Source organism: Melopsittacus undulatus, chromosome 3 (assembly GCF_012275295.1).
Source record: "Melopsittacus undulatus isolate bMelUnd1 chromosome 3, bMelUnd1.mat.Z, whole genome shotgun sequence".
Classification (NCBI taxonomy): Eukaryota; Metazoa; Chordata; class Aves; order Psittaciformes; family Psittaculidae; genus Melopsittacus; species Melopsittacus undulatus.
This window is the reverse complement of record NC_047529.1, coordinates 112,025,994-112,046,321: the sequence shown is the minus strand read 5'-3', so window position 1 is coordinate 112,046,321 and position 20,328 is coordinate 112,025,994. Positions and strand designations below refer to the sequence as shown.

The 20,328-nt window shown below is 54.7% G+C and overlaps 2 protein-coding genes across 2 annotated transcripts in view; one reads left to right on the top strand and one right to left on the bottom strand.

Moving 5' to 3' along the window:
* The window catches only part of ABHD12 (abhydrolase domain containing 12, lysophospholipase), a 28,620-nt gene extending 25,877 nt beyond the window's left edge, over positions 1 to 2,743 (top strand). The window contains exons 11-13 of the mRNA XM_034061231.1: positions 61 to 139; positions 370 to 497; positions 929 to 2,743. Of these exons, the coding sequence (XP_033917122.1) occupies positions 61 to 139; positions 370 to 497; positions 929 to 968 (247 nt within the window). The 3' untranslated portion in view covers positions 969 to 2,743. The remainder of the gene's footprint in view (positions 1 to 60; positions 140 to 369; positions 498 to 928) is intronic.
* Positions 2,744 to 3,201: 458 nt separating this feature from the next.
* On the bottom strand, positions 3,202 to 19,851 carry PYGB (glycogen phosphorylase B). The gene is made up of 20 exons (XM_034061227.1): positions 19,532 to 19,851; positions 17,403 to 17,504; positions 15,821 to 15,899; positions 14,951 to 15,054; positions 13,008 to 13,139; positions 10,729 to 10,840; positions 9,613 to 9,695; positions 8,575 to 8,718; positions 8,201 to 8,293; positions 7,929 to 8,075; positions 7,649 to 7,812; positions 7,269 to 7,383; positions 6,455 to 6,556; positions 6,167 to 6,314; positions 5,785 to 5,843; positions 5,336 to 5,477; positions 4,926 to 5,133; positions 4,562 to 4,696; positions 4,409 to 4,475; positions 3,202 to 4,201 (listed from the first exon to the last, which is right to left on the bottom strand). Exons 1-20 carry the CDS (start codon positions 19,772 to 19,774, stop codon positions 4,049 to 4,051), a joined length of 2,532 nt encoding a protein of 843 aa, XP_033917118.1. The 5' UTR covers positions 19,775 to 19,851; the 3' UTR covers positions 3,202 to 4,048.
* Between the last annotated feature and the right edge of the window lie 477 nt (positions 19,852 to 20,328).

Below are 20,328 nucleotides of genomic sequence, written 5' to 3'. Positions count from 1 at the left end.
TGGTCTTGGGGAATGATGGGATTGCTCTGAGCCTTTGTGACATTGGTGCCTCTCTTACAGCGTGAAATACATTTCCTGCTCCCTGCTCATCCTTCATGCTGAGGATGACCCCGTGGTACCATTTCATCTGGGAAAGAAGGTACGTATGTGCTGACTCTGCACACTGCTCTGGTAGCTGGTATGGATGGAACACCATCCCAGCCAGGGAAGAAGTAATCAGAATATGTAGAAATACATAGTTGGAAGGAATTGGTGCTAGAGCATGGATGGTGCTAGAGCAGAGCGGGTGCAGGCAGGGCGCTGAGCAGGGTGCTGGGTGTAGCTGGGTTGGGTGACACATGTCCCTCACCTGCCTCCCCTTGCTTTCAGCTTTACAACATCGCTGCAACATCACGGAGTTTCCGGGACTACAAGGTGCAGTTTGTGCCGTTCCACACAGACCTCGGCTACCGGCACAAGTACATCTACAGGAGTCCAGAGCTACCTCGAATACTGCGGTAATGGCCCAGCCAAACAGGGGCTCCTCTGGCTGGGGGGCTTGGGGCACACTGAGATACGCACCTAGCAGCAAGAGAGATGGGCAACGAGCAGTTGTATTGGGCAGCTGGAGACTTTGTGGTCTCCAGAAGGGCTGGTTTAGCACAAAGCTGTCCTGCAAAGCAGGATTTGGGAAGGGGAGGCACAGAAAGCTGGAGCACTGCTCTCTGCTGTGAGCGGGATGCTCTGGAGGAGTTGTCTGGAGCAGCAACTCCTGCTTGACTCTGCTGCTCACCTGGGAGCATAGGTGAGCACTGCTCAGGGCTGTTCCCTGTACCTGCAACTGCTTGAGCCCTGGTGTTTGCCAGGGGAATGGGAAGACCTGCAGGCTGCAGCTTGCACCAGAGTGTAGGAGAGCTGAATGTCACTGCTGTGTCGTTTCCTTTCCTAGGGAATTCCTGGGAAAATCTGAACAAGAGCATCATCACTGAACACCAGCTGCTTGGCAGCACAGAGATTTTCCTTTCTTCCTTTCCTCTCCCTCCTTTTCCTTCCCCTCCCTGTGGGTCAGTCTGCCATTCCTCCATCCCTGGCACTAGAGGAGCTCAGGGATTCCGACTCCGGTCCTGCTGTGTACCCTTGGCAACTCCAGCCCCTGGCATCACAGAAGGAGAAAGAAGTTGTTGGTCTGTTTTCTAACATGGATGTGGAGGGCTGATACCAGCCAGTATCAAGCCATGAAGAACAGAAGCACAAGGAAGCCTGGCCAGTGCAGCCTGGTACTGCTGGGGACAGACATTCCTCAGACCTGTGTGTCATGACCAAGGGTGTTTCACCTTTAAACACTGCTGCTGGTTTGAATCCTGTAGAGACTCATTTGTAGCGAATGGCTTTTGCCGTGTCTCCAGACTGCAGTTGTCTTGCTTGAGTTTGAGGTGTTTTCTTTCTAGGAAATACATGTTTTGCCTTTCCTTTTTGCTAAGTGGCTGGAATTACAAAGATGGAAGGTCCAGGTGCTGAGAAGGGGTTTATTTAGCTCCTCAGTAACAAGGTGTTGCAAGTGTTGAGCTCATTGCACACGTTTGGAAATAGAAGGGAAGATGGGGGTTTTTGTTCTTCCTTTTCAAACATCTGTTTAATGGGAAGGTTGATGCCCTTTCATCTTCTGTGCCCTCTTCCTTCCAGACACCATTTCTGCTCCCATCCCTGCTGTGGTCTCTGGAGCTCTTCTTTCTCACACACGCTTATTAGGACTGAAGCTATTTATGTAGATAAATTGCAGATTTGGCAGTTTAAGCTGGAAAGCCTGAGAGAACTTTTTTGCTTGATCTCCCATGTCCATGAACAGCAGGAGCCCAGGATGTGGGAATGGATGTCTTCTCCCTGTTGGCACGCAGGCTACCTTTTAACTAACTGAAGGTCAGGTATTCCTATTCTGGTGGCTGCACTGTTCTGCTGTGGTTCTAAAACAGGCAGTGGTACACAGCTCTTGATGCAAAAGTAACAGTCTGGGTATCCCTCCCCTTCTCTCCCTTCACCTATCTCCTGTGCTCTGGGCATCCCAGGCACTTCCAGTAGCACTTCTTAGCCCATCTCATGGCCATGGTCAGAGCATATTGTCCAGGAGGCAGAAGTGGAGATGAACTTCTCCCACAGAAAGAGGTTCTGAGGGTGGCCTTACCCTTCCTGGGGCTAGAACAGGGCCTGGTTGCTCCCACTGGTCAGTCCATATAGACAATGCGAGGTGCTGTAGGTTTAGTCCCTCATGCTCAGTGAATTGTGCTGCCTGAAGGGTCTGCTCAGGGGTGTTATCACTGTAGTATAAACTGCCCAGCATGCATCCAGGTTCTACCTGCAGGCTTACACTAGTGACAAAGCAGACAGTAGCTTGTTCTTGTACTGAGATTCTTCCGCCATAGCGTGGTTGTCCCTGAGGTTCCTGACCCATAATACTCAAAAGCTAACTGCCACTTGGACCATGGGTGATGCCCTTGTATTTATTGCACTGACAGGAGGGAAACACTGACTTGGCTCTGGACAGGGCCGTGCACATTCCAGCTCGTGCTGCTGCTGGCGGCTGGCCTGGGGCAGAGCCTGGCTGCCTTCTTCCCATGGGATGGAGCTGAGGGTCCAGCAGTGCTGGTGGTGGCGATGCCAGCACCACCATTCCCAGCAGGAGGCCAGTGAGATGCTTGGAAATTGACAGTGAAATGTTTATCTACAAGTGGTGTAGTTTTAATAAAGGCATTGACTGCTGATCACTTCAGCTGCGCCCTTCTCCCTGGCAGGTTTGGGGTGTGTGGCAGGGCTGCAGGGGAGAGGAGCTGGGACTGGCCAGGTCCTTGGGGCTGCTGCCAGTGAGGGGCTCTCCTGGAGCCCAGTGGCTTTGTGCCTGCAGCCCAGGCTCTGCTTCTTCTCTAGGAATGAGGGAAATGGGAGCTGCTGGTGGCATTTCCAGCAAAGGAGCCTAGTGTGCCATTTGCAGGGCAAACCTCTGCCTCCGTCCATCTACTCAATGCACCAGGGTGCAGGTAATGGCTCTGTTTAGTTCAGTGCAGCCTCTGCTACCAGCTCCCTCTCTATGCACTGGCAAGACTGACCTTTCTGCTGTGGCCGTGACAGTGCCAGCTGCAGGAGACCCCATCCCATGAAGCCACATCAGGGGACGGTGACTGTGGCCTGAACCTGGCTGTGGAGCAGTCACAAGTCAGCCGGAGTCAGACCAGCAGGTGTTGTGGTCGGTTTAATGAGTTGTGTCACACAGGGAGTACTGGTGCACTACACAGCTCTACCGGTGTTAAACTGGCCCCAGCACTGGGAGGATGTGGAACAGCATGACCCAGCTGTGGAGGGATGAGGAGAAGTGATCACATCCACCCCCTGGCAGCACTCAGCAGTGTCTACAGAGCCTGGAGCCCCCTCACTGGCATTGGCAGGTACAACCCTCTCTGTGCAGGTGGAAGCTATAAATGGTGAGAGTGCCTTTGATACCGAGCTTTTGGCTAACAAAGAGGTGGGGAGGAGGCTGTGGCATGCTCTGAGCTGAGGAAGTCACTGCTCTCCGAGCCATCTCTTCTTGTGGCACTGGCACCTGCACTGGGGCCAGCCCCACCATCTCTAGGTATTACTGAGGAAGGTATGATAAGAGGGAGCACCCCCTTAGCTTTGGGGCTGTCAGGCCAACTGGAGGATGCAACAGACACAGTGTGTTGGTTAAACCTGCCTATGGGCAGGGCCAAAGAGGCCAGGTGAAGCTGCATGCAGCAGGAGAGGGGAGGATCGAGTTGGAAAGCCCTTGTTAAGCATGGAACACGGCTGTGGAAGACTTATCTGTGGTCATCTCGCTAGAAGCACTAGGCAGCACATGCAGGCTGGATACATGGGTGCAGACACAGGATCCCTTCTCCTGTCCCCCAGCTCCTGTTCCTCAGTCAGGGCTCCTCCTCAGAGCATCCTTCTACCCCCTGAGGGAAAGGCCTTGTCCCTGCAGAGCTGAGCCCATCTGATGGGCAGTGATGTGCAGGTGAGGCTGCCTGGGCTGGGAGCTCATCCCTCCCTCCTGCCCTTGGCATCAGTCCCTTGGGAGGTTGGGTGGGGGGATCTTTGTGGCAGAGGGCTCCACACCCCAGATCTCTCGGGCATACTCGGTGATGGTCCTGTCACTGGAGAACTTGCCCGAGCACGCAATGTTCCTGATGACTTTCTTAGTCCACTCCCGGGGGTCCTGGGAAGAGGAGAGGCAATGTCAGCACTTGGCCCAGCACCCAGCTATGTTCCAGCTCCCAGGGCTCTGGGTACACACGTGTGGCTACCAGCAGAACCTGCCTCAGCCATGCCCATGGTGTGGTGTCTGTCAGAAGGGCTCCACTGGAGCACACTCATCCCAGTTCCCCCCACTGCACTGCCAGGGCTGTGGGGGGGCAGCTCTTACCATGAACAGTTTGTCCACTTGGCCTTGGCATTTGATGTAGGCCTCATAGTCAGCAAACACCTTGAACCTGAAACCCAAAGCAGAGTAAGGTGAGGCTTTGCCTGCTGGGGGACCCAGGCCAGCAGGGAAGGAGCAGCCCACCCCAGCACTCACCTGTCATGGTACATGAGCATGTTCACAATGTCCTTGAAGCAACCAGGGTCTCGAGGGGAGAAAAACCCACTGCTGATCTGGTCCACAGCCTGGCGCAGCTCTGGCAGCCGCTGGTAGTATTCCTGTGCATTGTACCTGCACCCAGCAGAGATGGCTGTAGGGACTGATGCTCAACCCTGGGGCTGCATCCGTGATGGGCCACGCATTGACCAGCCCAGGGCAGAGGCTGCCTCTAGCCCCCCCTGCCACTTTATCCTGCTCCAGAGCTGCCCAAAGAGGACAGTGTCCCTCCCAGCGATCATGGCAGGACCTGTATCCCCATCTGACAAGCCCTGGTACGCGCTGGACACTCCCCAGCACCAACCCTTTCCGATCCAGAGCCTCCACATCCTCCACCCGCATGCCAAAGATGAAGAGGTTTTCTTCGCCTGCCTCCTCAGCCATCTCCACGTTGGCCCCATCCATGGTACCAATCGTGAGGGCCCCATTCACCATGAACTTCATGTTGCCAGTACCCGAGGCCTCTGTGCCAGCTGTGGAGATCTGCTGGGAGAGATCTGCTGCTGGGATCACTGTCGGTGCAAGAGAGGTAGGAGTCAGTGGATCCTTGGTGTGCTACAGCTCCCCATGGCCTGAGACCCTGCCCTGTCCTAAGGCCTCTCCTAAGGGAGAGCCAGGTGAACTGCCATAGCAGCCTCTTTGGGCCAGCCTGTTTCTGGGCTCTGCTGGGACATTCCCAGCTCCTGACCTGTGCTTACATAAGCCCACACGTACCCTTCTCGGCCAGGGATACCCGGTAGTTCTCCAGGAAGATGACCTTGAGCTTGTCCCCCACATAGGGATCGTTGTTGATGACCTCCCCGACGGATGTGATGAGTTTGATGATCATCTTGGCCATGTGGTAGCCAGGGGCTGCCTGAAGAAGAGCAGCCCAGAAATGGTGAAGGCTTTTAAGGAAGGGAGAGATGAGAGGTGCCAGTGCGGGTCCTCACCTCTGCTGTTCACATGGATCAGCAAAAACACCCTACTGAGAGGAGAAGTCCTGAGCCATAAGGAAAGAGTGATGGGGCCTTGTTCAGTCCCATTAGTCCATAAAGGCCTTCCTTGAAGAGCCCACCAGCAGACATGCTGACTAACCTACAGTGGGCCTGGCCAAGCCATAGAAGGGAACACATCCCACATCCCCACAGCCAAGCATGCATCGAGTCTGGAATAAAAGTTACCTTTCCTCCGATCATAATAGTCCTTGGCACAAAGGATTTGGATGGATCACTTCTGATGCCTGAAAGAACAGGGTATAACAGCCAGAGTGAAGGTAAAGCAGGCAGTTTACTGCGTGCATCAGAGGTGAGCTGGGATCCCAGCCCATGTCCCATGGACCCAAAAACCTGCAGGACCCTGAAGGCCACGGAGACATCTGCCAAAGCTGTGCTGGGCACAAATGGGCCACAGAGTCATAGAATCTACATTGGAAGGGCCCTTAAACCTCATTTAGTTCCAACCCCCGTCCCCTCAGGAGTCTTTGGTCACCACCTGGCATACTTTTACATGGGACCCCTGGCAGTGAAAGGACACCCCTTGCCTACCAGCCCAGGCAGGACTTACGGTTGTAGAGGGTGATGGCATGCAGGCAGTTCAGCAGCTGCCGCTTGTACTCATGGATTCGCTTGACCTGCACATCGAACATGGATGAAGGGTTGATCTTGACCTTGTACTGCTCCTCCAAGTAGGCTGCAAACTTCAGCTTGTTCTCCTGGCGAGAAAATTCCATGAGGAACAGGCATGGGTTCCGAGGCCTTGAGTCAGAAGTGAGCATTTGCTGCTGGGATGTTCCTGGAAGCATCCAGGTGTCTTTAGCTTTCTTCCCCCCCACTCACCCCCAGTGCATGTTACCTGCTTGACTTTTGCCACATCCCTGATGAAAGTCTCATTGTTGATGAAATCCAGTAGCTTCTTCAGCTGGCTCAGGTCTGTGATAAAGCCTTCCCCGATTTTCTGGAAGAACAAACCAAGAGACTGATGTTGTACCACTCCTGAGACACCTCACCCCGGCTACAACTCTGCTTCCCCAAGAGAGATGCAACAGTCCCATTGGGAACTGGAAGAGGCACTCTGGCCAGGAAAAAGGTCACAGTTTCTTAGAGTGAGGCTACTTCTCTGTGCCATCAAGCAGGCCAAAGGTACAGAGGAAATGAGGCACTTGCAAAACCCCAAACAAGTCCCGCTCTCAAGGAGCTTTAGAGGGAGGATGCGCACCAGGGCCTCCTGGCAGGTGGAACTGATGCGCAGATGAAGATAGGTTTGATTGCAGGACATGATTCAGCTATGGCATGTCCCAGGGTAGAGCACAAACCTGTGCTAAAGGGCCTGCTAACCAAAGCAGACAGAACTGGGGCTGGAGCTCCCAGGGAGCTCTTTTGTGCCTGTGAAGCTGCCTGCTTTTGCAGACCCCCCATTTCTCACACTGACAGATTGTGCGTAGTCACTGCAAGGACACGGAACCACATCCAAATCTCAGCAACATTTTTGGCCAACTCTTCATCACCAACTTCAACACCCAGCCAAGATCACACCTACACGTGCAACAGGCGTGCTCCTCACAGCCTGTCCTCACTCCCACTCCCCAGGCCCTAGCCTCAGCTCCCATCAGACCCATGAAGAGGTGCCCAGGAGCAAGCAGATCACCCTTGAGCTGCCTGCAGCTCACCTCAGCAATAACATCGGCCAGTCCCGGGTTGCACAGCAGGAGCCAGCGTCTCGGTGTGATCCCGTTTGTCTTGTTCTGAAACTTCTCCGGCTCCAGCTCATAGAAATCCTTGAACCTGGAAGAGCAGTAAGCTCTGAGCCACCCACCATCACCCAGAGCTTCAGCTGGGCCCCTGCTGTGCGGGCTCCTGAATCAGGGCAGTCTGTGGCCCTCCCTGTGAGCTCTGTGCTGCCCCTCACTGCCCTCTTGTTCCACCAGCTCCAGACAGTCTCCCCAGCCTCTATGCCCATGAGGGCAACCAAAGCTGACCTTAACCCAGGCTTGCAGGCAGAGCCCAGTGAGGGAACAAGGTTGCATCCCTTGGGTGTCCCCCAACTCACACTGAGTTCTTGACAATGTCCGAGTGGATACGGGCCACGCCGTTGACTGCATGGGAGCCGATCACACAGAGATGTGCCATGTTAATGCGCTTGCAGTCTCCTTCCTCAATCACAGACATCCTCCGGAGACGGTCAATGTCCCCTGGGTAGAGAGCAGCCACCCGCTGTGCACAGAAAGAGAGGGACTTCAGTGACCCAGCCATAGGAACATTCCCACCCTAAAGGCAGCCATATGAACCCTGCAGAGCTCCCACAGCTTGTGACCAGCCCAGCCCCTTACATCCAGATGCATTTGGTTGAGGGCATAGATGATCTCCAGGTGACGTGGGAGCAGCTTCTCAAACATGGAGACTGGCCAGCGCTCCAGGGCTTCGGGAAGCACCGTGTGGTTGGTGTAGGCACAGGTCCGCTTTGTGATCTCCCAGGCCTGCGGTACAGACAGCAGGTTAACACATAGGCCCAGGCAAGGAGGGGAAAGGAAATCCCACATGAGAGCAGGACAGCAGCTCTTTTCCCTGTTTAGTTCAGCATGGACTTCCCAGCTCTGCTTACCTTGTCCCAGTCCACTTTCTCCACATCCACCAGGATCCGCATGAGCTCTGGGATGGACAGGGCAGGGTGGGTGTCATTTAGCTGAATAGCCACCTGCAACACAAGACTTGCTGGGCTGAGATCTGGCAATGATAGGACTGTGACAGTATGCTGCAGGCATGGGCTTGGGGTGAGGGTCTCATGGCACACACCCCAGAAACAGACACCTCCCAGGAGCAGAGCTACTCAACCTCTGCTCTAAACCACCTGTTTTCCAACCCACACTGCCAGGGGCATTGAACCGTATTGCCCCAACCTGGTCCTGAGCATCCTGCTCTCCCTCACTATAGGCAGGTCTGGCTGAAACACCTGGGGACCCTCTGTCACACACTCACCTTGTCTGGGAAGGTTTCAAAGCATGTTCTCACAGGGTCTCGACAGCCAAATTTGGAGGACTTAAAGCGTCGGATGATGTCCTGGAGGGTGGCAGCCACCACAAAGTACTCCTGTTTCAGCCGCAGCTCCTTGCCTTCAAAGAACTGCAGGTGGATGGACCAGAGCTATCAGTGCTGCAGCTGCCACCCCAGTCTGGCAGCCAAACCCCTGGAGATGCTCCTGTCCACTCTGATAGGTTCATAGCTCCAGTACCTCATCAGGGCAAATGTGGGTGTTTCTCGCCTCTGATGGGACTAACAAGGGGCTCAGCATCCCAGAGAGCTGCCTCCAGAGAGCAACAGAACCTTCCACATCCATGATACTACAGAGTAAGCACAGGTTCCTCCCTCACTGCAAGACCCTTTGCAGGGGTTCTGGACCACAGATCTTGGGCTTGCTGCAGTGGCCAGGAGGCAGTGTCTCTGGACACAACAACCGCCTCCCATGTACACTAGGCTTCATGCTGATCTATTAGACAAGACCAGCAGGAATGAGAGGGTCGGGGTAAAGCACAGGAGATCAGCCTTTTCAGCACAGACGCTAATCCACAACTAGATAGTGAGGGCTCTTCCCTCTTGGATACAGTGCCCAGTGGGTGACATGGCCTGGGACAATCCCTGCAGTGAGAAATCCATCCTGAATGGAGATGGAAACGACTCCCCCCTCATGGCAGCCTCTGAAATGACAACTGACCTTTGCAAAGGATCAGCCATGGAAGTTGGCAACTGCCTTGAATTTGAAGGAGTAACACTTCTTCCTCTCCTTGCAGCAGGGAACAGAGCATCTCTACAATACGGGCCAGACTCTCAGCTACCCTCTGTCAGCCCAGACCCTCGAACCCCCAGAGCTGTGCTTGTTCACTGGGAATTACTGGGCCAACCTATTGCATTAAAACCCCCCAAACCAGAGCAATAAACATCAGGTGGCCATAACCTCCAGTGCTTGCACACAAGGCAGTACCACTACAGGGAGAGAATAGAGGCAGGAGAGGCACTCACGTTGTCGTTTGGGTACAGGACTCTGGATATGTTCTCTGCCAGGTTTCTGTCCAGCACTGCCTCAATGTAGTCACCCACGTTGACTGCAGCAAAAGAGAAATACACACAGTGCTGGGGCAGCTGTAGAGGTTCAGGCAGGTCCCCGACACCAGGCTTCTCCCTCTTTCTCTCATAAAGAGATTTGTAACAGGAACATTCAGGCAGGTGTTAATGAAATCTGAATGGAAATGTACACATGTGAAAGGCACCAGAGAGCCAGGAGACAGAGGGATAAGAGAAAGGCACATCTCCAGGCAGCTTCTCAAGACATACGTATCAGGAAGGACAGACAGACACTGAGGAGAGACAGCAGCCAGAGAAGGTGAAAAAAGGAAGGACTAAGGAGAAATGGGGCCAAGCAAAGAAGCACAAAGACCACAACCACACTCAGCTCCTAAAGGGCACAAAAGACTCATCTGAAAGCCAGCTCACAGTTGCCAATCAAGACTTGAGGAGACATCAGGACTCAAGAGCCATCACCCCTTGTCCCACACCAGTCCTCCTGGCAGGGCTGCTTGGCCACACACATCTCTGCACTTGCCAGTATGGAATCGGAATCATATCAGTCATCTAAAACCTTGCCCTTCTGCAACAGTGTAGCACTGGCATTTGGGGTGCTAGTTGCCCTGTATCAGCTCCTCAGTGCTACAACCAGAGCCTGAAAAATGCTCTGGAGAGGTCACATGTAGACCCAGAGGAAACCAATGGTAAGATGGGCTATGCTCCTTCAGCATTAAAGGATGCTGCTGCAGAGAAATGACCCTCCCTGGCATGTGTGGGTTTGCAGCTCCTTTGGAGGTGTGGGGAGTGCAGTGACAGGTGGTCTATCACTTGAGGAAGGCACAGAGCAGCTTTTGAGAGCATGGTGAAGTGTGATGGAGATGGAAAGAGGGCAGATGAGTGTCCTGGTGCACGACGGCTCAGGAAGTAGTGTCACCCATGGATGTGCACACAGCGTTGCATTCTGGAATTGGCCAGGAGACAGGATAAAGCAGGCCAGAGGGAGAGTGCTGTGCACACAGGAATAACCATGTCCCAGCCTGGCCAGGAAATAGGCAGTGGACGGGTAGCACTTACACTCTTGGAGGTTGAAGTCATTGGGGGCTTTTGCAGACCACAGCCTCATGGTGTTCACAGTGTTGTTCTTGTACCCTGGCACCGGTGTGTCATAGGGCATAGCAAGGACAACCTGCAAAAGAACAGCATTCCCTCTGATGAGCAGCACTCTGGTCTCCGAGGAGGTGGGAAAGTGGCTGAAACCTCTGCAGGAAGAATCCAGAGGACACAGACAACTCACGGCTGTTGTAAGAATCTCACCTCACTAGAACAGACCTGCTGAGCCTCACAGACTTTCCTGCTATCACGGACACTTCCAGCATCCCCTGGCAAAGCATTAATAGAAGCAGAGCTGTTTGGAGCTTTACTGACAAACTGGAGTTAAAAGCCCATCAAGTATATGTGAAAGAGTTGCAAGAAACCTACTGACCTTCCTATACCAACAGGCATTCCCAGGAGTTATTCACCAGAGCACTGCAAGCATCCTTAGCTGCCAATTCTGTCTATGCTGGGGTAGGGCCCAGGGCAGCTGTGACCTTTGAGTTTCCACCTGGGATACATTCCACAGCCTGAATCTTGCCTATCAGCCTTCTGCAGCCTGCCAGGACCAAACCCTAGTCCAGCACCATTCCCAGAGCAGTTCATCCAGTGCTCAAGGTCTGTTGAACCTGCCTGGCTAAATTCACTGAACTCTCCAGCACCCAAACTGAACATGCGCACGAAGCTCTTAGTGCATCAGGATGATGCTTAAACATCGGGATGCTACACACATGGCTCCAGGGAGTAACACTGGGGCTCCCAGCTCAGATCACACTAGCCAGGCAGACCACAGCTGTGCTGCCAAGCTTGTGTGCTCCAGCTCAGTGCTATGCCAACATGTGCCCGTTTCCAGCCCTGCTGAGCAGCAAGGCAAGGCACCCTGATCTCAGCCTGGAACACAGAGGCTGAGGGCTTATGCCAGAAAAGCTGAATGGGTCTTGCAGAGCAAGGCCCTGATCCTGCAGCACAGAGGCTGGGACACCATTCTGACACTGGCAAAAGGAGCCAGCACCCTCCTTAACAAGTCAGTGTGTGCTGGCATGACAGCCACAGCCAGAGGCTGCCTGCAAGGAAAGATGGGAGAGGCAGCAGGGAATGGAAGGAGCTGTGCTCACAGGGCAGGGAAAAGCCAGGCAGACCAGCACGCTGGCCCTCAACAGTCTCCTTGTGCTGGCACCAGCAACACCTCCTCTCTGGGGAGAAGCAGCAAGAGCTCAGGCTCTCACAGCTGCCATCACCAGCTCCGAACATGGAAGCAGGCAGCAAGCCCACCCTGCCTGAGCCACGGGACGGGGCACATCACATGAGCTGAGTGATGCTATATTGGGAGACTGCGTCTTTGGCTGTTTTGAGCCTTTCCAACTTGTTCCCTTAATGGCATTATCTGAAACTTCACCTCCCTGTAGGAAGCAGTGTTTCACTGCACTGTTTGGGAGCCCTGAAACCCCAGACCACTGATGGGGTCAGGAGATGAGCACACCAAAAGGCAGTGGACTCAGTCCCCAAGTGATGTCTCTGGCAGAGTACCTCTGTGCTGTTCACAAGGCTGTGGTGTTGAACCCCTGCACTTTGTGTGTCCTGGGACTGGCCTAGGTCACTGCACAGCACTTGACAACTAGGGTCACTGGAAAAGGATCTGGTTTGTTTCCCCTCTGAGCAGGCCCAAGCAACTCTGCACATGAACTTCAGTTCTTAGGGCTGGATAAAATAGCTTGGCTTTATGACTGTGTGCTCCCTGGATAGACAAAGCTGATTCACGAGGCTGAGAGACCCTTGAACATCATGGGAACAGGCTAAGTCATGTCCCTGAATCCCAAAGAAATCATCGTCCTTCCTCCCTCCATCCTGGACAGTGCTTAGACAGGAGAGGCTGAAACATTTTCTATCCTCTTACTAAATCTGTGCCTCTCTAAAGCTTGCTTTCTCAGCTGTAAGACTGGAATGCACTTGGGACACATCAGCCTGTGCTCTGAACAGGCACATGCTCCTGAAGCACAGCATTAACCTCCCTAGCTCTGGGAGGCTGAAGAAGCATTTGCTCTCCACAACACCACAAACCAAAGCCTCCAGGCGGACTGAAGACTTGAAACCACACTCCCAGCCTCTCCTTACAGCACAGCCACCTTCAGCAAGGGCAGTGGAGAGGGTTCTGCTCAGCTGGGTGAAAAGCAAACTCTGATCCCCCAGCAGCCTGGGGACAGACTGTGCCCTGTGCCCCTGGTCCATCCTCCCTAGCCCAGCACTGCAGGAGATGGTGGTACCTGGGTGTCGACCCACTTTACACCCTCAGGGGTGTGATCCACGCGGCCATAGAAGTGCACGGGGAGCATGTACTCTGGGCGTGCTTTCTCCCAGGGGTTGCCATAGCGCAGCCAGTCATCAGCCTCCTCCACCTGCAAGGGGCAAAGAGAGTCTGAGTGATGGCTCCTGTCTTCAGGTGAAGCTAAACAAGGCTCTCCGAAGGGAGAGCAAAGCTTTAGTAGGCTCACTTTAAAAACAGATGTGCAGAGGCCTCTAGAGGACAGCTGGGCTCTTCAAAACACGGATGACTACATGGCAGCTGGTATAAATACATCAGCCTTTACAGGCTGTACAGGTTTAAACCATCCCAACTGCTGTAAACACAGATACTGCACTCAGCCTCCCTTGAGTTCTTTACATCTAGTTTGATAATGGAAGATGGGGATGTGGTTCCCTAGAAGCAATCTGTGCTGTTCCTGACCACACGCCACCCCCTGTAACCCAGGTCTTGCTCTGCCCTCTGCCAGAGAGCATTTCTCCTCTCTGCTCACACAGCAGCAATGGGAGTGAGCTCAGCAGAGCCACCAGGGCTTATGTGCACCAGACCCCACAGGGTGAGGAGAGATGCTTTGTGCCCACAGGCATTGCTGTGCCAGGCAGGGGGGCAGGTCTGAGCCACAGCCCAGCATTACCACCATCCCTGTTCTTTTTTAAGCAACATTAAGCCAATTACAGGGACATTTTGTTCCCTGTGTTCACCATTTATAGGGCCTTGCATCGCAGCCTCTCTGTGGGGAAGGAGGTAAAAACAACCCTCAAACCTCTCACCCTCCTGACTTATGGAAAGCTATTTTAAAGGGAGAAAAGGTCCTTTATGCCCAGAAGCAAGGCAAGTCTCCTGATGGAAACCACTTTCAGATAGATACTAGGGAAAACTGCCAGCTGGGGCAGGATTTTTTAGTCTGTTTTCACTTGCAAATATTACAATCATTAAAGCTACAGGAGAGTCCCTGTTTATGCCCTTGCTGCATCTCCCAGGGAAGCCACAGAAGCAGCAGCACTCCAAGGACTCGCATGTGTCCCATCACGTTCAAATTCACCCTCCACCAGACACTGTCATGAAGTGTTTAGCCACATCCCCAACAGTTACGACTTAAGTCCAACTTAACGCTTGGACTTGATGATCTTAAAGGTCCTTTCCAACCTGGTTGATTGTATGATTTAATGATAAGCATATGCTGCCAGGTGAGTGCCTGCCACGTGGGCACCCTGCCACCCTCAGAGCTCCTCTCTATTCAGGCAGTCAGAGCCCAAGGGTCAGCACAAGTGGTAGGAAGTGGCAGCACATTTGGCATCAGGTTTTGGGCTCAAGCATCCAGCTTATGAACAGGTCAAGGCACTGCAATGTCATTTGTGTGGTGAGGCCTTGTCCACAGGCAGAGGTGACCACCACAGTGTGAAACAGAAGAAGAAAGGGTGACCTGCTCGAGTAAGTCCAGAGGAAGACACTGAGATGCTCCAAGGGCTGGAGTAGCTCTGCTATGGAGCCAGGCTGAGAGAGCTGGGCTGGGGCAGCCTGGAGAAGAGAAGGCTCCTTAAGGGGAGACATCAGAGCAGCTCCAGTGCCTAAAGGGGTGACAAGAAACCTGGAGAGGGGCTTTTGACAAGGCCCTGCAGGGACAGGCCAAGGGGAATGGCTTTAACCTGACAGAGGGGAGATTGAGATGAGCTCTTAGGCAGAAGCTCTTCCCTGTGAGGGTGCTGAGGCCCTGGCACAGGGTGCCCAGAGAAGCTGTGGCTGCCCCATCCCTGGCAGTGTTCAAGGCTAGGTTGGACACAGGGGCTTGGAGCAACCTGCTCTAGTGGAAGGTGTCCCTGCCTGTGGCAGGGGTTGGAACTGGATGAGCTTTGAGGTCCCTTCCAAATCAGTCTGGGATTCCACGACTTGAGTCTGTCAATGTACCTGCCAGCCATCGACAATCTTCTGGTTGAAGATACCGAACTCATAGCGGATGCCATACCCATATGCTGCCAGCCCCAGCGTGGCCATGGAGTCCAGGAAACAAGCTGGAAGAGCAGAACATGGTCATGCCACAAGGAACCTCACTCCTCAGTTGCTGTCCCTACCACAGCTTGCTGCACATGGGGGTGAGAAGCTGCCACAACCAGTGCCACTGGAAACATCTGTTACTCAGAGGAAATGTGCATGCAGAAGGGACAGACCTGCTGAGCCACCAGGAACACCCCAAAGTTGTTGGTGACAAGCACAGGCCACTGAAACCCTAAATCCAGCCTTGACACAGTGAGAGCACTTCTAGACTTGCCTGAGGTGCCCACAGGTTGATCTGGGCCTGCCTGCCCAGTAAAGCAGGGCTTCTGACCCCAACTTGCTGCTCCACCAGCTACTGCACTACAATTGCTCTCAAAGCAAACCCTTCCAGCCCTCAGTCTGGGTAAAGATCAGCCCCGGCACTTCCCCTGCACTGGGGAGCTCCTATCTCCAGCAGTACTGTGGGACAGGCAGACAGAAATAGCTGCCAACAATCTGCCCACATGAGAGCTGCTTGGGTGCCTGTGAGAAGTGAGAGATTTCACAGGGAGGTGAGGAGAAAGGCTCCAGACAGCCTCTTCCAGCCAGAGCCCTGTCTGCTGTGCTGCAGACTGCACAACTGCACCTCCTGGGTGCTCTGCCTGGGGAAGGGGCTCATTCCTGGCCAGCCAGGAGCAGGCAGGGGGGTAGCACACTGCTGATGGGGGCTGAGGTGGTGTGCACACTGTGCTGCTGTGGTGCCTCCAGTCACACCACCTCATGGCTCCCTTCTCTCCAGCTTACCTGCCAGGCGGCCCAGTCCTCCGTTTCCCAGCCCAGCATCTTCTTCAATTTCTTCCAGCTCCTCCAAGTCCAAACCCAGCTATGGGGGAAATCACATCACAGGCCATCACCCATAGCCCATGCCCTGGGGTTGTGGAGGAGGGCACACACAGATCCCAAACCAACCCACAGCATGGGAAATGAAGCCTACATGGGTCTCTGCATCTCCCTCTCCCCACAAAGCATGTCACCAGCCCCTTGTCCTTGGGAAGTCCAGTTAACTGGAAAACAATTTAGCTCATTATAAAACGTCGCTTTCCCATGGACGAGGTTTCCTTAGAGACCTCAAACAAACACTCATCTCCTGGCAGCCCAGGAGGCCCTTCCACTGAGCTTGCCCTTGGAGAAGGATGGCGAACGGCCAAGTCATGTCCGGGTACACACACTGCCCCCCTGCTCCCAACCGCCCCGTCCTTGAGGAAGAGCACAGCCACTGGTTCCTGCGGCACTCATCATGCCCTGGGCCTTCCCACATCCTGTCCCGCCTGCTGCCAGCTCCCTGACTGCAGGCCATGGCTGGAAGTGGCTGCTCTGCTCCATCTCATTTGTTCTCCAGCCGGATGCAGGCTGTGTACCGGCAGCAAACACTCCTCAGGAGCCAAGAGACCTCACCTCAGTGCCAGGGGGGAAAGAAGGTGTCAGGACAACACCATGGCTGCTGCCTGAGCTGCTCCCCAGCACTTCAGTGCTCTGCAAAAACAACCCGGGACTGCCTCATGCCCAGTGTGATGGGGTCCCAAAAACCACAGTAGATTCCCTGTGACAGAGCCATGCTGGGTACGAGACCTTCCATCCCAGCTGGCCACCAGCCATGATGAGCTCCATGTGTCAGAGGCGAGGAAAGCCTCTGCTTGCATGTCAGGCCAAATCAGCATGTGGAAAATGCCTTGTAAAGGGATCTGAGGATCCTCCCTGGAAAAAGCCAGCCTGCCCTCTGATGCACAATAGTTCAGAGAGGAAAGGTGTCAGGTCCCTCCCTGGAAATCCCTTCCCATCTCCTGGCAGGGAGAGTGATGTTTCATCAGCAGCTGCAGCACTTCATTCTGAGAGACAGTGACAGAGCCCAGCTTCTGCTAGCAAGTGTAACATGGATAAGTGCGGTGGAGGGAGGGGAAGAGGAGATGGGGAAACAAAGCTCTTGGGTGAGAAACCCCCAAATCTCATACTCTTTCAGAAAGGTCACAGTCCTGCTGGAGAGGTGGCTGCAAACCCAACTCACCACTGCTTGTGGTTTGCTTCATGGTACTTAGTTGTGCTTCTCCCAGTTTGATAACATTTTAATCCAAGCAAACAATTCCCCCCACCTTCTTCCTTCCCAGTGACTCACTTGCACCTGGCAGCACTGCTGCAGTGCCTTGTGTACATACAGGTGTACATGTGTGAACCCTAATTTGGTGTCTTGGTGCTCAGCTTCACCCAAGCCTCACTTTGTTTAGTCAAAATACTCAGGAGGAGGGAGCCCTGAGAAATACGGATAACCAGCCCTCCACATGGAAAAGTGTGACCAGTTCCTCATGGGAACCCCAGCACCCCAAGACCTCACCTGGTAAATGGCTTCATCACAAGCATTCTGCAGGCCCAGGTTCACCATGGTGTTCTGCAGAGTGCGGCCCATGTAGAACTCCAGGGACAGGTAGTAAATGCGCTGGGGAGGCAAAGCAAGACATTTACCCCCAGCACAGCACTTTGCTTTCACCAAAGTCACTCAAAATTAGGAGCAGACCCAAGTGCTTGCCAGAGTCAGGACATCTTCCCAAAGCAGCTCTTGGCTCCTGCTCCCGAACACCACGCACCAGTTTGTCAGAGGGATCTCACGTGGGATGCTGGCCAAGCTTGGGCTGCACGTCTCCCTGCCAACAGCCTTCTATAGAGAAAACTTGTTGCCTGTTAAGTGTTTCCCTAATTAACTTAGGGCAAGAACTATGGAGGATGCTGAATGGTGTATTTATACACCACCGACCTCGGCTGAGGTGATGTTCAGGCTGGGCTTTTGAAGTTTCCCCATGCTGAGATGAAGCTGATGCAGAGTCTGCCTAGGGCCCTGTGCTCAGGGCCAGGAAGGGGATTTCCCTATCCCATGGGTCCTGTTCCCTCCACTCCGGGTTTTACCCACATTTCACCCTGTGGCACAAATGAACTGTCCTGCTGGTGGCAGGGCTCCTGGCAGGACAGGCTGCTCCGTGGGGACCTTCCAAGTTAGACAGGAGCTGTGCCTGTGCTGTGAATGCTAATGCAAACCTGTTTGTGGGGTAAGGAGCAGGCTGGGCAGACCTGCCCTCGCTCAGGTATGTTTAGAAATCCATGGGAATCTTCAACGCAGCTACAGCCTAACTGTAAATAATGCTTCATTCGGAATCTCTCCTTCATAGCTGGGCTCTTTCCCTGCTAAGCAGCAGGATTTCCCACTCTGCCACCTCTGCTGGGACTCTGAAAGGGTCCATCTGTTCCTTGGGGCTCATTGGACTGAAACCATTGCACAGCTGTGTAAAACATAGAATCCCAGACCGGTTTGTGTCAGAAGGGATCTTGAAGATCATCCAGTTCCAACCCCTGCACAGGCAGGAACACCTTCCACTACCTGTGCCAAGGCCTTTACATGACCTGCACAAGCTCTGGTGTTAGTGCAGAAATATGGATCAGAGCACATCTGTGTGAGTAGGGATAATAGGGAGAGCTCCACACACTGGTGCTACCCCCAGTATGTGCACAGCTGTAAACTGGTGTCAAAGTGTGATTTCTTGTGTCAAGGCAACACTCATAACCCCAAGAACAACTGACTGGAGGAGGCAGCTGCCTGCAGGCTGGGGACCCATGTGCCTTTCCTAGAGCACACCTGCCCTCTGGGGCTTCCCAGGTAAGTGCTGGAACAGGTCTGAACTGACAAAGGATTAAGGATGATTAACACCCTACAGCCCCCAGCACCACCACCCTACAGCCCCCAGCACCACCACCCTGCAGCCCCCAGCACCACCACCCTGCCTGACAAGTGGGGAGGAGAGGAGGGAGCAGGACAACTGCCCCAGAAACCACCAACCCCCGGGGCTTGCCTGGGGTGCATGAGGCAAGAGATGCTCCAGCCTCAGAGCAGAGCTGCCTGCGGGCTCTGCAGGAGTGAAGCCAGGCCATGGCATGTGCTGAGCCATGGAGGTGGTGTGTGCAGTGTCCACAGGGGACACTGCTGTGGTGGTGAGTGCTGGGCAAGGCCACGGGGAAGCATGCCAAGGAGATGGCAGCAGGAAGGCCTGTGTGAGGACGTGCTCTTGGAGGGGTGAACATGGCTGCAGCAAGGCTCATCGGGACAGGGCTGCAGGGCAGGCTGGGGGGACACAGCCATGGCAAACTACATGAGGAATGTGACTGTGGTGGTACTCACAGTGACACTGCCATGGCAAGATGTGTGTGATGAACAAGGTTTACGGGCACACAACCAACACGAGGTGAGGGCCATTGGCAAGATGCATGCAACGCCCATGGGGTCACAGCCACCACGGGGTGCTCGCAAAGGGTACGGCTGCGATGATGCCCACAGGGAAGAAGCCATGGAGAGGTGCACAAGAGCCGCAGCCATAGCAAGGGGGCCAAGGCTGCGGTGATGCCCGAGCAGACACGGGCACAGCAAGGGGATACCCGCCCGGAAGGCACAGCCGCCGTGCCCCGTGCCCCGGCGCTCACCTTCGGGTCCCGCTCGTAGTAGTGCTGCTGGGTGCGGATCCAGCGCCCCACCAGGTGGTCCCGCACCGTGTGGGCCAGCGCGAAGTAATAGTCCCGAGGGGTGGCCACGTTGCGGTCCTTGACGAGGGTGAAGTGGAGGTGCCGGTTGAAGCTCTTGCGCACCTCGGCCACGTCCCCGAGCCCCGCGATGCCCCGCACGCTGATCTGCTTCCGCCGCTCCCCATCGCTCAGCGGCGCCGCCATCCTGCCCCTGCCGCTGCCCCACCGGCTCCGCAGCCGGACCGTGCTCCGATGCCGGCTCGGGCTCTGCAGCAGCCGCCGCGCCTGCGCCTCCGGTGCCTTGGACGAGGCGGGGCCCGCACGGCCGGAGCCAGGCCCGGCCCCCAGGAGGGGAGCGGCCACCGCCGCCCGCGGCGCTGAGGGGACCGTAGGGCCGCCATGTTGGCGCCCGCCACTGGCTGGTATGTGGGGATGGGGATGGCTCAAGGGGCCCACAGGAAAGCTGGAGAGGGGCTTTTGACAAGGGGCTGTAGGGACAGGACAAGAGGAATGGCTTTAACCTGCCAGGGAGGAGATTGAGATGGGACATTGGGGAGAAATTCTTCCCTGTGAGGGTGCTGAGGCCCTGGCACAGGGTGCCCAGAGAAGCTGTGGCTGCCCCATCCCTGGCAGTGTTCAAGGCCAGGTTGGACACAGGGGCTTGGAGCAACCTGCTCTAGTGGAAGGTGTCCCTGCCTGTGGCAGGGGTTGGAACTGGATGAGCTTTGAGGTCCCAACACAAACCAGTCTGGGATTCT